The sequence below is a fragment of the Danio rerio genome, chromosome 18 (genome assembly GCF_052040795.2).
Source record: "Danio rerio strain M-AB ecotype USA chromosome 18, GRCz13ab, whole genome shotgun sequence".
In the NCBI taxonomy this organism is placed as follows: domain Eukaryota; kingdom Metazoa; phylum Chordata; class Actinopteri; order Cypriniformes; family Danionidae; genus Danio; species Danio rerio.
In genome coordinates, this window is record NC_141038.1 from 36,040,997 (window position 1) to 36,054,632 (window position 13,636).

General features: G+C 36.0%; 1 protein-coding gene across 1 annotated transcript; it reads left to right on the top strand.

Moving 5' to 3' along the window:
• Positions 1–6,003: 6,003 nt before the first annotated feature.
• On the top strand, positions 6,004–11,272 carry LOC103909158 (extracellular calcium-sensing receptor-like). The gene is made up of 6 exons (NM_001443461.1): positions 6,004–6,267; positions 6,357–6,648; positions 6,867–7,658; positions 7,800–8,027; positions 8,169–8,292; positions 9,582–11,272. Exons 1-6 carry the CDS (start codon positions 6,053–6,055, stop codon positions 10,493–10,495), a joined length of 2,565 nt encoding a protein of 854 aa, NP_001430390.1. The 5' UTR covers positions 6,004–6,052; the 3' UTR covers positions 10,496–11,272.
• The last annotated feature ends 2,364 nt before the right edge of the window (positions 11,273–13,636 follow it).

Here is a 13,636-nt window from a genome sequence, read left to right on the forward strand (position 1 = left end):
ATATATATATATATATATATATATATATATATATATATATATATATATTAGGGGTGTAACGATATTAAAACCGAACCGAAATATCGCGATACACCAACCACGATACGTATCGCAAAACTCTCGTGGCGTACCGCGGTACTCTCACGCCCCCTGCTGCCCATTGTTGAGGTTGACATCACTTGTCTTTAACTAATTGAACTTATTTAAACACATCTTTAATATCATATTTGATTAAATTGTTTTAGTAATGATGAGGATTTGTTCTAAATATTATATTCTAAAGTTAGTATTTTAGTGCATAATATGTCATGTGACTTGAGTAAGCATCACACTCGTTACTACTGGACGCAGGATGGCTGCTTCACATAGTACTGAGATTGCAGATCCCCCAGACACATTTAAGTCATCTGTGTGGAAACATTTTGGTTTTCCAGTTGAGTACAGGAATAGAATTCGTGTCGTAGACAAAGCGCCTGCCTGTCTGTCTCAACTGTTTCACGAAACTTACTTGTAGGGAAAAACATTTAAAAAGTGTGGTAATTTCACAATGTGAGGGTGTAAGGGGGTGATAGTGAAGACAAACAAAAGAAATAAATATAATAAAACAATTCTAACTCATGAATAACCCCTCTTACCTCGCTAAAACTGATGAAAAGGAAAAAAAGGTCTTCAGCGCCGTGTGCCGCATTCTTCCATATACTGAATAAAATAAACAAAGATGACCTTCACCTCTTACCTGATGACATTTTCTACGTGTTTGCAAAATGGAAATCGTATGACATTTCCCTATCCACCTTACACTAAGACTGAACTTGAGGAGATACAGCTATATTGTCGGGAAGGAGCGGATAATATACGAATCAATTGAAATAAAAATGTACAAACCTCACAAAATTTCTTAAAGTGGGCAAAAGTAATGCAAAATAATTTTACCCAAACGAAAGTTAAGCAAAAACAACGAAAATCATAATCATGTCAGAAAAATACACGAAAAACGAGATCAAAGGAAAAAGCGCTCTCTCTCCCGCTCTTCTTGACATGCTTTTTACATTCCCGCGCTGCGTCACCAAATGATGATAGATCGGTCTCCTGACCAATCAGCTGTCAAAAAGGCGGACCTACAGAAATGACAGGCATCAGCTGTCATGTAGGCGGACCTACATAAATGACCGGCATAGAGGGAGCGGGAGAGAGAGAGAGATCGGGAGGCAAACATACAGCCGGCTACAACCCTAACATTAGTTTCAGACACAACCGCAATATATTTTACTGGTGAATATGTCATGAAAAAACACTTTACAAACACATTATATGTATATTTTTCGTCAATTTAAACGGAAACCTATCTATCTAAATGAAACCATATAATCAAAAATGAGCGTCTGTGTCTGCACAGAGATCAAGTCTCTCATCGGAGAATGTGGATATTATGGTGTTTTTGAAGAAGATCTTTCACTAGTCTACACTGCAGTTATTTATTTAATTTTAGTTTACTTAGTTAAGATGGCTGCACTAAAGAGAATAGTTTTTTTTCTGACTAGTCTATATTGGAGGTATTTATTTAATTCTAGTTGTTTACTCGGGTATCCTGACTGTACTAAAAATGCGATGACAAAGTTAATAAAGAAAAAGTTAAGATGTTCTTTTTATTAAGTAAATTGTCCCTTAGCATTGCTGTTAACATGACATCAACCCTAACCCCACAGCAAACAGAAACCGAACCGTACCGAACCGAGGCTCCAAAACCGTGAACCGAACCGAACCGTGCCTTTTGTGTATCGTTACACCCCTATATATATATATATATATATATATATATATATATATATATATATATATATATATATATATATATATATATATATATATTAGTGCTGACAAAATTAGTGCGTTAACGCATGCAATCAGTTTTAAATAATTAACACATTAAAATAAAAAAAAAATTACGCAATTAACGCAGTTGCAGGGTTTTTTTTTTTTTACTTCCTATTGTGGTAGACGTGTGTTCAACATCCAAAGAAATATGTATAAGATCAAGGAAGCAGTTTTTGAAGGCAAGTTTTAGTTTAAAACAATTAATGTGGCATCACCAGGCTCTCCAGAGTTTCATGCAAGTTGGGATGTTTCATTTTGAAATTTCGACTTTTGTTTTAATGTAATTTGATACCGCATGGTGAACGGAAAGAAAAACCTCAGAATTTCGTGACTTGGTGTTCCTTTGAGGTAATCAAATCGCTGCTTACACAGTGGACTCTTAATAAGAGTATTATCTTAATCATATTAAAATCAGAGAATTGGTGTCTCATGTAAATGTTCTCAGAAAGTCTCTGGTGAAGTCGCGAGCTGTCAAAGACTCTGCCTTTCAGCATGAGCCCTCCAATGTTTCATTAAGTTTAACGTGTTTCCTCATTAAACGCAACAAAAGCGTTTACTTCACGTTGTTGTGTCAAAATCCTTGTGAAATATAGGCATACGTAAGAACGCTTAGTTTCATAGATATGTACACTAAATGTCGCCTGGCCTATTGTTGTCTATTGGATGGAATGCGTCAATAGCGCCGCCATCTTGCTACAGGGTACCGCTCCTTTGAAATGAATGCGGGACCAAGGTACAGTGGAGGACTGTGGCCATCCAAAGCCAGAGATATACACATATATCTATGATCGGGAGTTTTCCTGGATGTTAGTATGTAATTTTTTTCTAATTACAGAAATGTACTATTCACCCTCCCTGTTAAATTTAATCTAACTTAATTCGTGTCCTGAAACACACCTCCTCTCCTGCTTTCACTTCTCATACTGACGGAGGGAGTGATTCGTTTGTGAATGAATCTCCCGAACGACTCTTTCACTAACGTTAGCGGACAATAATACAAGTTTCTGGCAGCGCAGCATCTCGTTGTCATATTTCTTTTGCATTGTTTGCTGATTTTATTCAACAAAACTAGCATAAGCCGAGTGTTTAGTGCGAGTTGAAGCTGCTTTGCCGTATGGTGAATGCAGTAAGTGACTGTTATCATCAATAACGTTACCTGATTAGCACAAAAGTTCAGAACATACAAAAACAGAAAAAAAACCTTAATATTACCTATAAAATGTTCTGCCTTTGTACTTTGTTTTCTTTGTTTGCTCGTTACTACACATGTAGACAGTGCTAGTCCCACATCTTCACGTAATAACACCTTCATGACTAATGCGGTTGAATGACACTCGTCCTGGGAGCACTGTACCAATGTGGCGGCACTATTGACGCATGCTCAGGGTCGCTATGCGATATCTAATGTATATATCTATGGCTTGGTTTTAGCAACTAGCATTTAGCAACGCGATCATGCGTGTTCAATCAGTAGGGAGTCGCTCAAGCGTGTTGTGTGTGTGTCTGTCTGTGTGTGTGTGTGTGTCTGTCAGGCCCGTTGAGGGGTGTCAGGGCTTGAGTGAGCGACGAATCTAAGTAGAGGCCTGTGCGCATGCGACGTAACTGAAGAGCGGTGGGGGAGAGTGATCTTGCAACTCAATTGATCTCGCAACTCAATTTACAATTAGAGGGATACAAAGTTAGTTTTAGCTCTACTATAAAAGATCTGGGTGTCATATTAGACAGCAATCTAACTTTTAAAAACCATATATCCCATGTCACAAAAACTGCCTTCTTTCATCTGAGAAATATCGCTAAATTACGAAATATGCTATCCATCTCAGATGCAGAAAAGCTAGTCCATGCTTTTATGACTTCGAGACTGGATTACTGTAATGCTCTATTTGCTGGCTGCTCAGCATCCTCTATTAACAAACTTCAATTAGTACAAAATGCAGCAGCCAGAGTTCTGACCAGGTCTAGAAAATACGATCATATAACCCCAATTTTATCCTCCTCACACTGGCTGCCTGTTAAGTTTCGTATTGAATTTAAAATATTACTTCTCACCTATAAAGCTCTAAATAATCTAGCTCCTGTTTATCTAGCCAACCTTCTGTCTCGCTACAAACCAACTTGCTCTTTAAGATCTCAAAACTCAGGGCTTCTGGTAGTACCTAGAATAGCAAAATCAAGTAAAGGAGGTCGAGCCTTCTCTTTCATGGCTCCTACACTCTGGAATAGCCTTCCTGATAACGTCCGAGGCTCAGACACACTCTCCCAGTTCAAAACTAGATTAAAGACCTATCTGTTTAGTAAAGCATACACTCAATGCATCAACTAGCGGGTTCCACACTGGCTTCTGCATCTTGCTTATATACACTATGAACAGCAGCTACGCTAATTATTCTCTTTATTCTCTATTTTCACCTGGGGATACTCATCCCGAGGTCCTCAGATTATGCGGAGTCACTGATTGGATCCAAGACCAGCGACGTGATGATCCCAAGGATTCCATATCGGGGACCAGGCCATATCCTGAGCTGCTGCTGCGCTGATGGTCGTGGGGAGTGGAGAACATGAGTCTGATTCCAGCGACGTTCCAGGGACAGACGAGCCTTCGCTGAGGCCATCTTCCAGCCTTAACCACAGCGAATGAAGCTCTGCACAAGACTTTTGGCCAGCGGAGAAATTAAAATGGTCGTGCCCAACTGAGTCTGGTTCCCTCAAGGTTTTTTTTCTTCACTCCCATCAGGTGAAGTTTTTTTTCCCTCTCCGCTGTCGCCACTGCCTCGCATGGTTCAGGATTGGTAGAGCTACGCATCGATGAATTGGCTCTTCAGTGTTTGAACTCTCAGTAATGATTAAATCACACTGAACTGAGCTAAACTGAACTGAACTAAAACACTAAAACCTGAACCACACTGTTCCAGTTACTATGACCATTTATGTGAAGCTGCTTTGACACAATCTATATTGTAAAAGCGCTATACAAATAAAGCTGAATTGAATTGAATTGCGTGTGACTTACCTGAAGAGCTAGGAGTGATGCGGTGGAGAGTGCATTTGCGGGATACTCCTAGTCTTAGCAAATACATGAATGTAAAGGACTGAGAAAAATAGTTTCTACTTTATAATTAATATTCTCAACTCACAGCAATACAACTTTACAATGAGTACAACTGTCTGTATTCAATACTTTATTATTATTATTACTATTATTATTATTATTATTATTATAACTTTCCATTTTCCATGTCTGCAATGCCTGTATTTTGGCATTTTTTTTGCAGTCCACTTAGAGTTTAACTTGGAAATATTTTTTTTTTCTTTATTGGCATTGATTGTTTGAAATTCAAATGGCACTAACATGCCTGTTTTAATTTCTGTAATAAATATGGCTGTCAAGCCAGGATCTTGATGGTTTATTGTGGGTTTGTTGTTTACATGAAGAAATCTGTGTTACAAGTTAAACACAAATTCTAATAAACAATTATATTTTGAATTTAAATAGTTTTTGTCTTGCTTTTGTATTAATTTTGCATTTGAATAGCCAAAATTACAAGTTTTAGTCTTTTAAATGTGATTAATAGTACACACACACACACACACACACACACACACACACACACACACACATATATATATATATATATATATATATATATATATATATATATATATATATATATATATATATATATATATATATATATACATGACTATTGTACTTTTTCAAGTGGCTTCAGAAGTTTTTCCTGCCCATCACTGATTGCAGCTTAGGCCAGTTTTTGTGAATGACCACTCACCTGCAGCATTTGTTACAGGTAATGTGAGGAAAAAAGCACAGCGATCAAACAGGGGTTTTCCAGTGTTGTATGAACTAAATCTGCAACTCCGCTCCATTATCAATCTGTCAATCACACCTTTACAGACATTTACTTTGCTATTGCTTCAAACCTTCAAAACAGTTTAACTTTGGATCAGCAAAGCTTAAAACATATTTTAAAACAATGTTTTATTTTATTCATATTATTTTGTGTCATCAGTCGGTCAAAATGTGGGACCTCCTTCGCATTACTATGGCCTATGTCATTTCCCTAAGGACTATAAGATCCCTATAAAGACCTCTGATGCATTCTATTATCTGAAATACCAGAGCAAGGTATATTTGTCATATGATAGTTTTATTAGGTGTATGGAGCCACTAGTTGCACTGCTGCATATGGTGATAGCCATCATGACTTTTTCTAAAGCTAATGAAACTACCTGTACACTACAAGGAGAGCCAGTACTCCCTGAATTATGGAAAGATGGGGACATCATAGTTGGAGGTGTTTTCTCTTTCCATAGCAGCTGGGAAGTCAGGCAGCTGACATACACCTTTGTGCCACCTCCACTAAAATGCATCAGGTAAGTAAATCAGTTGAAGCTTTTGTACATGTTTAATGTTACATGAATAGTCCACAGTTTTTTAATACTTTTGCTTTGTTTTTAACCAGTCTTAATTTCAGAGACTTCCAGTATGCACAATCAATGCTTTTTGCCATAGAGGAAATTAATAACAGTTCCACTTTGCTACCCGGGGTCTCATTAGGCTACAAGATCTATGACACATGTGGCTCAGTGGCAGTTGGGGTTCGAGCCGCTATGGCCCTTGCAAATGGGCATGAGAAAATATCTGTTGAAGGGCCCTGCACAAAGCATGCTGAAGTTCAAGCCATTTTAGGGGACACAACTTCATCAGCTTGCATGGCAATAACAAAGAGTATCGGGCCATTCAAGCTTCCATTGGTATCCATTATATAAAAATAAGCTGTAATGTATTTTTTCACAATGTGCAATGTGCTTTGAATTTTTTATTTTTATTTTTTTGTGAATTTTATTCTGTTGTACACTAATGAAGATATTTTGAAGCTGAAAATACTGCATATTATTGAATTAATTAAACACTGCATGTTATAATTAAATATATTGTTTTTTTGCTTCTTCTTTGTAAATTAACGTCTTAGATCAGTCACTATGCCACCTGTGAGTGTCTTAGTGACAAGGTGAAGTATCCTTCATTTCTTCGAACTATTGCAAGTGACCACTACCAGAGCAGAGCACTGGCAGAACTGGTTAGACACTTTGGCTGGACCTGGGTTGGAGCCTTAAGAACAGATGATGATTATGGCAACAGTGGGATGGCAACTTTTACTAAGGTGGCTGAACAGATGGGAATCTGTTTGGAATATTCTCTCCCATTTTTCAGAACATATACTGAAGATAAAGTAATGAGGATAATTGAACAGATTAAAAGCTCTACTTCACGAGTTATTGTAGGATTTCTTGCTCACTGGGACTTGGAGGTGCTGCTGCATAAATTTGTTGAATATAATATTACTGGATACCAGTGGGTAGGCACTGAAGCCTGGATCTCTGATTCAGTCATTGCCAGCATGGATACACATCACATTTTACAAGGAGCTGTTGGTCTGGCTATACCCAAAACAAAAGTGACAGGTCTACAAGAATTCATTTTAAATATAACACCACTAAAGTCTTCTGGTGGTGCAATTTTTTCTGAGTTCTGGGAAGCCCTGTTTCAGTGTAAATATTCCAACAAGGATACTTCAGTTTCCATAAATGCATGTACAGGCAAGGAAGAGTTGTCACAAGTAGAAAACCTATTCACAGATATGTCGCTCATGCCTATTTTCAGTAATGTGTACAAAGGAGTGTATGCTGTTGCTCATGCACTTCATGAACTTCTAGGCTGCAAAGACAAATGTGCCTTAAAGAAACAGCCTGATCCTGTAACTGTGGGTAACACTCTTTAATTACTATACTAATACTTCATTATTTCAAACAAAATAAGTTGCATTTTTGTTGTTGTTGCTATGACTGCTAAATATATTAAACACTTGTTGATGTTCACGTTCTTTCTCTCTCTCACTGAATAGTTTCTGAAGCACATTAGAAAGGTACATTTCAAAACCAAAGATGGTGAGGAGGTTTACTTTGATGAGAATGGCGATCCAGTGGCAAAATATGATATCATTAACTGGCAGCAAAGTACAAAACAACATTACGAATTTGTGACTGTTGGGTTTTATGATGCTTCTTTTATGGGGATGGATCGTTTAGCTGTCAATATGTCATCCATTTTCTGGGCAATTAATTCAACAAAGGTGAAAAACAGTTGTTTATTTACATACATACAACAAGCGTTCATATATATATATATATATATATATATATATATATATATATATATATATATATATATATATATATATACATACATACATGCATTAATAAATCTGTCACAGGTTCCAGTGTCTGTGTGCAGTGAGAGCTGCCCCCATGGTACTAGAAAAGCTGTTAAGAAAGGAAAACCTATATGCTGTTATGACTGCATTTCGTGCACAGAGGGAGAGATCAGTAATACAACAGGTAACATTTAAATCACAAAACCCATAAAAAATAAAACAACACAAACACACATACAGTTAAAAAAATTAGTATTATCACCCCTTCTAAAATATTACCTCCCTTAATGTTTTCTTTCTGCAATTTCTGTTTAAGGGAAAGATTTTTTTTCAGCACATTTCTAAACATAACAGATTAAATAACCAATTTCAAATAACTGATTTTTTTTTACCCTTTGCCATGATGACAGTACATAATATTTTACTAGATTTTTTTCCAAGATACTAGTATTCAGCTTAAAGTATTTAATTTAAAGGTGTAACTAGGTTAATTAGGCAAGTTAGGGTCATTAGGTAAGTCATAAAAACGAAGAAAAAAAATATTGCTTAAGGGGGCAAATAATATTGACCTTAAAATGTTTTTGTTAAGTTTAAAAATGCTTTTATTCAAGCCGAAATAAAACAAATAATACTTTCTCAAGAAGTAAAATTTCTTGCAATGTTAAACATCACTTGTGAAATGTTTGAAAAATTAAAAATAAATACACAAGTGGGCAAGATATTGTATGAAAAAATAGAGCTAAAAGAAGCTAATTATTTTGACATTTAACTAGTGTTTAAAAAAACTGTTAACTGTTTTTATTCTTGCAGAAATAAAACAAATAAGACTTTCTCCAGAAGAAAAAATATTATCAAACATACTGTGAAAATTTCCTTGCTCTGTTGAACATCATTTGGGAAATATAAAAAAACAAAAAACAAATAATAAATCTCAAAGGGGGGCTAATAATTCTGACTTCAACTGTGTATCAGATGGATACCTCGTGTGTGTGCCTCTCTCTCTCTCTTGCCTGTCCCTCATCAAAGCCACTCACTCACCACAAGTTCATTACAGCCACATGATGCAACAAGTCACACATTTCCATTTGAAACAACAAACTTATGCATGCAAAAGACACAATACGTAAACAGTATCTGATGTATGTAACATCACCTCAGAATACCCATATTTAATTGTCAGTTAAGAGTGTAAAGTGAAAGTACTCACTGACAATACATTTCACCCAAAATTACACATAGGCATATCTCTTTAAAACAATGCATCTATTAATAAGGTCAAGCTGCCTTTTTCCTTTATTTTTTTATCACATGGGCTTGAGAATAACTTATTTTTTATACTGTTAATGTTAGCTTATAAAGCTGGGATTTCGAAGTGTTGAAATAGGGATTTTTTACAATGAAAACTGAATAAAACCGAAACCGTGATCTTAACCATGACCATTAATTGGCATTCATGTTTTTATCCATTAACAGATTCAGTAACATGTCTTCGGTGTCATCAAGACTTTTGGTCAAATCTACAAAAGGATCAGTGTATTAGGAAGCAAACTGAATTTCTGTCTTATGAGGAGATCATGGGGCTTTTGCTCACAACTATTTCAGTGGCTGGTGCATTTTTAACAATGCTAATTGCAGTCATATTTTTCAAGTACAAAAATACACCAATAGTGAAAGCCAACAATTCAGAACTGAGCTTCTTGCTTCTCTTTTCACTGATGCTGTGTTTTCTCTGTTCCCTCACTTTCATTGGTCGCCCCACTGAGTGGTCTTGTATGTTGAGACACACAGCATTTGGAATCACTTTTGTCCTCTGTATTTCCTGTGTTCTGGGGAAAACAATAGTGGTGTTAATGGCCTTCAAAGCTACACTTCCAGGAAGTAATGTCATGAAATGGTTTGGTCCTCCTCAACAGAGACTCAGTGTTCTTGCCTTTACTCTTATTCAAGTCCTTATTTGTGTGCTTTGGTTAACAATATCACCCCCATTTCCTTTTAAAAATGTGAAATACTTTAAAGAAAAGATCATTCTAGAGTGTAATGTTGGATCAGTATTAGGTTTTTGGGCTGTGTTAGGTTATGTTGGGCTACTTGCTATTCTCTGTTTCTTTTTGGCTTTCCTGGCACGAAAACTCCCTGATAACTTTAATGAAGCCAAATTCATCACATTTAGTATGCTCATATTCTGTGCAGTTTGGGTTGCTTTCATACCAGCTTATGTTAGTTCGCCTGGAAAATTCACTGTGGCAGTGGAGATTTTTGCTATTTTAGCCTCCACTTATGGACTTTTGTTCTGCATATTTATTCCTAAATGCTATGTTATTTTATTAAAACCAGACAAGAATTCTAAAAAACATTTGATAGGTAAAGGACCCCCAAGAGTCTTATAAAAACATAAATGAAACATGTTTTGAATTATGTAATATGAATTGTAATAATGGGACCAAGCCTAAAAGAAAATGAATGAATGAATGAATGAATGAATAATATGACTTGTGTGATGTTGTTCTTAATCCACACACAAATGCACACACAAACATTGCAAAAAAGCTTTTCCTTATTAGAGTTGCTGCTTTAGTCCAATTACCTACACATTCTTAAATCAAGAAGCATAATAAGCAAACGTAATAAAAAAACTCACTTAAAGCAAAATCTCACTGAATATTAACATATTATTTCTTAAAACGACAGTATTTTTAAATTGTCTAAATACAGGGTTTCCGCGGGGTCTTAAAAAGTAAAAAATTTGAACATCGAAATTTAAGGCCTTAAAAAGTCTTAAATTCGCTGTTCTAGGTCTTAAATATTTATGCACCTATCTTATTTTTCCGATGTCCATGTGAAGCTACATCTAATGGTCATTTAAATTATTTTTTGTTGTTGTTGCTAGGTTTTCGTGGTGTTGTAGTTCTTTATTTCACTAGTCCAATTGTAATTTGTGGTATTACAACTTCAAATAAGGGTCAACATGCAATAGTCAATAAGCTTTCTGTTATTGACTCTGTGCACGCGGCGAATGTGACGTCATCGCTGTGTTTGCGGAGGTTCGCTGTGTTTGTGGACAAAATTGCTCGTGAGCCCTCAAAACACTGGCTGCTTGTGTTAGTTATATTTTTTATTTAATTGATTAGTATAATGCACCTTTTGGATGTTTAATAAATGTTTTTAAAATAAAACTACTTTCTGTGTTTGAAACTGGAAATTTCTCATATACAGGCAAAAAAGTTATGGTTTATTATATTAAAAATGTAATATGCAAGTATATTTTAGTATTTTGGTTATTGGTAATAAATAGTGTACTAATATAAATCATATCAAAAAGCATGAAAGGAGGAAGGAGCAGAGTACTAAGAGCGCACAAGACATTTTGCTAGAGCAGTGCATATTTGAAAGCGTGTGAAAATTTTACACATGCGCAGCGTATTATATTTGAGCATTTTTGTCAGTTTTGTCCACAAACAGAGGAAATCGGTGCATAGCGAGCAAGTATAAAAGCTTCGTCTGTTTCGTGAGATGTGCGATGTGGCGCCAGACAAAAGTATAAATCAGCATTAAGATGTTTGCTTGTTTGTTTTTTCTGTAGTTAACCTGTCTCTAGTACTGTTCAATTTGAGTACATTTATTTTACCTCTAATTCTGTGATTAACACAGATGATTTGCCATTTTGTTCATGTGCTCAACAGAAATGACTGTGATTGGCCCTGAAGGTCATCAGTTTACCAAACTCACTGCTGTTTACTGAGTGTAACCACAGACACAGGGACACTGGAGCATTTTCATTAGTGGATCATTCATATATCAGATTATAGACAAACCTGATCGACAAGACTTTGAAATGCTCCAGTGTCCCTGTATCTGTGGTTACACTGAGTAAACAGCGGTGAGTTCGGTGAATTGATGACCTTCACGGCCAATCAAAATTCATTTCTGTTGAGCACATATACACAATGGCAAATCAGCACTTGAACTAACAGTGAACAAATGTTAGTGGGAAAAGGACATTTTTAAAATTTCAGATCGATTGGTACTAAATTTCAGTATCGTGACAACCCCGGAAAAACAAACAAAAAAAATCAAATAAAAGTATATGGTACAATAAACAAATCAAAATCACCACCATAAGACATTACAATGTCAAACGGCTTGTGTTGCAAAATGTCATTGAGCTCCAAAACATAACACGTTTCTATGGTTTGTGCAACTTTGTAGGCATGAACAGGTTCAACTAAACATGATGTTTCCAGTGCAGTTGTAATAAATAGTATTCGCTCATCTCTGGTAACAACATTCTGAATTGCATGAAAAACAGGCATGTCATTTTGAAATTTAACGCAAACTGCTAAACCTGAGCGATAAGTATTTCCACAGAACTTGACCCATTTCACACTTAGGACCTTAGTCCACAAAGGAACATTAAGTTTCTCAGCCATCTCAACACTAACTTCCATTTCATTCAGGGGAACCATTTTATCAGGACCTAATTTCACATAATTTGGATCAAATGTTTGCCAAATATATGCCATTTGGCACTGGTGTTTCTTTGCCAATGTTTTTGTTATGTTTTTAAAGTTTTTTAACTGCTTTTTGAAAACATTATGTTTTCCTTCGTAGCACATAAACCAACAATGTAACACTGGTCCAATTTTCTGCATACAAGTGGGGTAGTGCACCATAAAATGACGCTTTGGCAACAAGTTCCGATCAGGAAACAAATGCTTAAATAAACTGTGGTGCTCCGAAATCAGATGCTTCAAATAAATGGTTATTCCACTGGATATAACTGAAGAAAATACAATGTTGATGATCTGAAGCAATAAAATAAACAAATACCAGTGCTGATCATTAGGACACACAAGATCTCCAAACATAATGGGTAAGTAGCGCAGTAAACACCAGCTCTGAATGGCATTTAAGCCCAGGTCATTGGAAGACTCTTTTAATTCCACACCAGGATGTTTGTTGTTTTGTTCCAAGAAGCCATAATTAAAACTCTGAATTCTTCTCTGTACTTCTGCTGATGTGGTGTAATTGTCAATCAAGTGCTGAATGAGTAACTTCATCTCATATTGCGCAACCCCCTCTAATATGTCGTGCATAATATCAACTGAGAAATTAGCAGTAGTGTGAAAATATTCTAAAGAATTTAAAAGGCAAGACCTTTTTACTCCCATTACATAAGGTAGACTGGGATTGCTTTGCATTCTCTCACAATGCTCTGAATGAAGTTCTTTAGTTCGCACTGAAATTTTTGGACTATCTTCACAAAACACTGTCTGAAAGTGTTCTTTCTCTAGCAGGCAAAAGTGGCAACAGTACCTAGCACTGAATGATTCCACAAAACCAAACAATGAATGAATACCAAGGTTGTCACCAGTAACTTGGACAATGGTTCCATAAACGGCATGATAAAATAAAGGAATCTGAATTCCATTAGTTTCCAGTGATGAAATATCCTTGACAAGAGGCTCTAGTATTTTATCAAACCCATGTTTTGATATCTTGTGCATGCAATAAAGTTACTAAATGAATAT